The sequence below is a fragment of the Grammomys surdaster genome, unplaced genomic scaffold (genome assembly GCF_004785775.1).
Source record: "Grammomys surdaster isolate TR1022 unplaced genomic scaffold, NIH_TR_1.0 126035, whole genome shotgun sequence".
NCBI classification, from domain to species: Eukaryota; Metazoa; Chordata; class Mammalia; order Rodentia; family Muridae; genus Grammomys; species Grammomys surdaster.
Window position 1 is genome coordinate 5,523,328 of NW_021620848.1, and position 3,489 is coordinate 5,526,816.

At 37.9% G+C, this 3,489-nt stretch overlaps 1 protein-coding gene across 1 annotated transcript; it reads right to left on the minus strand.

The window, feature by feature from the left end:
* Positions 1-275: 275 nt before the first annotated feature.
* On the minus strand, positions 276-1,214 carry LOC114610168 (olfactory receptor 1J4-like). Its single transcript, XM_028754645.1, has one exon. It carries the CDS (start codon positions 1,212-1,214, stop codon positions 276-278), a length of 939 nt encoding a protein of 312 aa, XP_028610478.1.
* Positions 1,215-3,489: the final 2,275 nt, after the last annotated feature.

Here is a 3,489-nt window from a genome sequence, read left to right on the forward strand (position 1 = left end):
AGAAAGCAAAGATTGATGATAGAAATCAAACAACTCAAGAATTAACCTTGATCCAGTTGACATATTAAGAACACTGTACAGGACTTAAGATGGAGCCAACCATTAATGAGCGCCTGAGGTCAATCCCAAAATGGTATCAAACAACCAAACAAAAACAGAAAATCCTGCACATAACAATATAATATATATTACTATATTATATTAAATACACAGAAATATCAGCTATAAAACTTTAGGGAATATCCAGTGTTCATAATGAATGGGGTGAATGTCTCTCACTTAAAGCAATTGATCTTAGTGACAACTATTTCTAGAGCCTGTTTTATATCTCTGTTCCTCAGGCTGTAGATGAAAGGATTCAGCAAGGGTGTGACTACTGTATAAATTACAGAAGCAACTATGTCTTTGTCACTGGAGTTCTGGAACGAAGAGAAAAAGTATTCACCTGCAAGTGTCCCATAGTACAAAAACACCACAAGGAGATGGGAGCCACAGGTAGAAAAGGTTTTAATGAATCTCTTTGTGGAAGTAGCCTTCAAGGCAGTGCGTCCTATGCAAATATAAGAACCCATGATGCTACTCAGAGGCAGGATGAAAAGTAATCCTCCCTCAGTGAAGATGGCTAGCTTATTGAGGGAGATGTCTGAGCAGCTCAGCTTCAGGAGGGCAGTGAGGTCACAGAAGAAGTTGGGGATGGTATTACTGGCACAGAAGGACAGTTGGATCAAGAGGAGAGTGTGCAGCAGGGCATGTACACAGCAGAAGAACCAGGACCCAGCAACTAGGCAGACACAGAGCTCCCCCCTCATGACAGTGATGTAGTGCAGAGGATGACAGATGGCCACATACCTGTCATAAGCCATCACTGCAAGAAGGAAATTGTCCAGGCAGCCAAACAGAATAAAAAAGTACATCTGAGAGATGCATTCCTTGTAAGAGATGGAATGTTGCTGAGCCTGGATATTTATCAGCATTTTGGGAACTGTAATGGATGAAAGGGAGATGTCAGATAAGGCCAAGTGGCTGAGGAAGAAGTACATGGGGGTGTGGAGGCAAGAGTCCAGCCTGATGAGCAGGATGATGAGCACGTTCCCCAGCACCGTGGTCAGGTACATGGTCAGGAACAGGGTAAAGAAGACATTCTGCTGCTCTGGTCTGATGGGAAGCCCCAGGAGAAGGAACTCAAACGCAATGCTCTGATTCTCCTTCCTCATGCAGTGAGTTAGAAAAAAAATGAAACACCAGTGAGTATGGCTATCACATTATTGTAACCATCTTTTCTGTATGATTCTTCTTTGGTTTAGATGCAATAGTCTGCATATAAGGCTGGAGAATTTTTCACAATTTGGTTTCTATTTACTTTCTACTTAAAAGTAGTTTCTTTTTCTAGTAACCAATTGACTTGAATGGCACTTTCTTATCTGTACTACAATATTAAAAATCTTGGGATTCATGCTACACAACACATGATGTGTGTAGCTCATTTTAAATTTTTATTTTGGAAAGATTTTTGCTTGTTTTGAAACAAATTTATTCCTGTTTTCTAAATGTTTATTGGCAAATATTGTAATTTGGTGATGGATTTCATAAGGATATTTTTATTTAAGTATGATCATGTGTCATGTTCAGCTTCATACTCATCCACACCCACCGATTAGTCACTCCTCCATTCTTAACATCAGCAATGCTTCTCTTCATTTTTTAGTACATAAATAATAAACATCTCCTATTCTAACTTCAATGATACCTCACACCTTTACATTAAAGAAATGTATTTCCAAAGAAACTAAGGTTACCAGCACTGTGCTTAACCCATATTTACTTAGAAAGAATCGTGACCCCATCACAAACTCCTGTATAATCATATGAACAATATCAGTGAACAAAACAGCCAAGTCTCTGTGTAGGAGATTGTATCTTCATATCAAGATAGTCTCACTACTTTACTCTGAAATGGGAAATGGACAGTAAGAAACAGGCATCCATTATTTACATGGGTTGTTTGTTTGTTTGTTTGTTTGTTTGTTTTTCTAAGCTACTAAGAATTATTTATTTACTTTCTTTTCTACAACACAACCTAGCTCCTTTGGGAAAAATATAAGTGAGTACTTCAAAAATCTCATGTGTGCAATTTTAATGTTCATATATAGATAATTAAGTGGTGATCATCAATTATTTTTAATAATGTAAAAAACTTTAAGTCAAAGTTAAAGTCTTAACTGTTCTGAATCCTTCCAAATTACCAGTCACCATAAGGGTGCAGATCTAGTTTCCAAAGCAACATTAAGTTAGCATCAAATACTGATCTCAATGTTTTACACATTTTACAATTCAATCCTCATCATGGTCTTAGCAGACACATATTGTTATATCCATTTGAACAGTAATGAAATAAAGTTAGAACATCTAAATCATCTGCCAGCAAGTGCATTAGGTAAAATCATGATGTGTGCTTGACTGGCAGAATCCCTACTCTTAATCATTGCCCAACAGAAATTACATTCTACACTCACCAAAGTATCCAAAGATGCTATATAGTACCCTCTACTTTTTTTCAAAAGTCCTATAAGAGGGTACCACTCATATTTTATACACCACACAATTTACAAAAGATTTCCACGATTTAACTTCTTTCAAAGCAAAATGTATACATTTGGGGCTAGTGAGATGGTTGCACTAGTTCTCAACCTGTGCGTCACAACCCCTTTGCCAAACCACTATCTACAAAAATATTTACATTATGATGCATAGCAGGAGCAATATTATAGTTATGAAATAGTAAAGAAAATAGTTTTATGGTTGGGGGTCACCACAACATGAGGAACCGTGTGGATTACAACATTAGAATGGTTGAGAGTCACTGGTTCAGTGGGTAAAGGCACTTGTCACCAAACATTATACCCTGAGTTTTATTTCCCACATGGTGAAAGGAAAGAACCAACTGCAAGTTGTCCACTGACTTGAATTCCCACACTGTGACATGGCTGCATTCACACACATACAGAGATGGGGTTTGGGGAAAGAAACACAAATAAACAAATAAATTGAACTTGACCTTGGACACAGATGTGAGAGGTGACATGTCTTGGATGGGCATTGCAGAGAGTCATCCTGTAGGAACTTGTACCTTCACCAGATCATTACAGGGCATGGCTCCCAAGGAAAATGGTGACCAGATGTCAATGCAGAGACCTGGCTGCTCACTAAAAGATTCTGTATCACTTCAGGAAGCCAAAAGAATGTACTCACAAATTCTGAAAAGCTACTGTAGATAAGATTTTGCAGGAAGTTGCCAGCCTATGACTGTGAGGTATGAGAGCAAGTTTGAAAGGCGAGTTTTCCCTGGTTTCTACATGTTCTTTCCCTAGATAATAGTGAACTAATGAGCCTCCACCAGCCAAACACTGGATTTGGGGAAAGACAATAATAATTTCTTTTTACTGACGACCATATACCAAGCATGACTTTGAATAATTTATATTATATAGT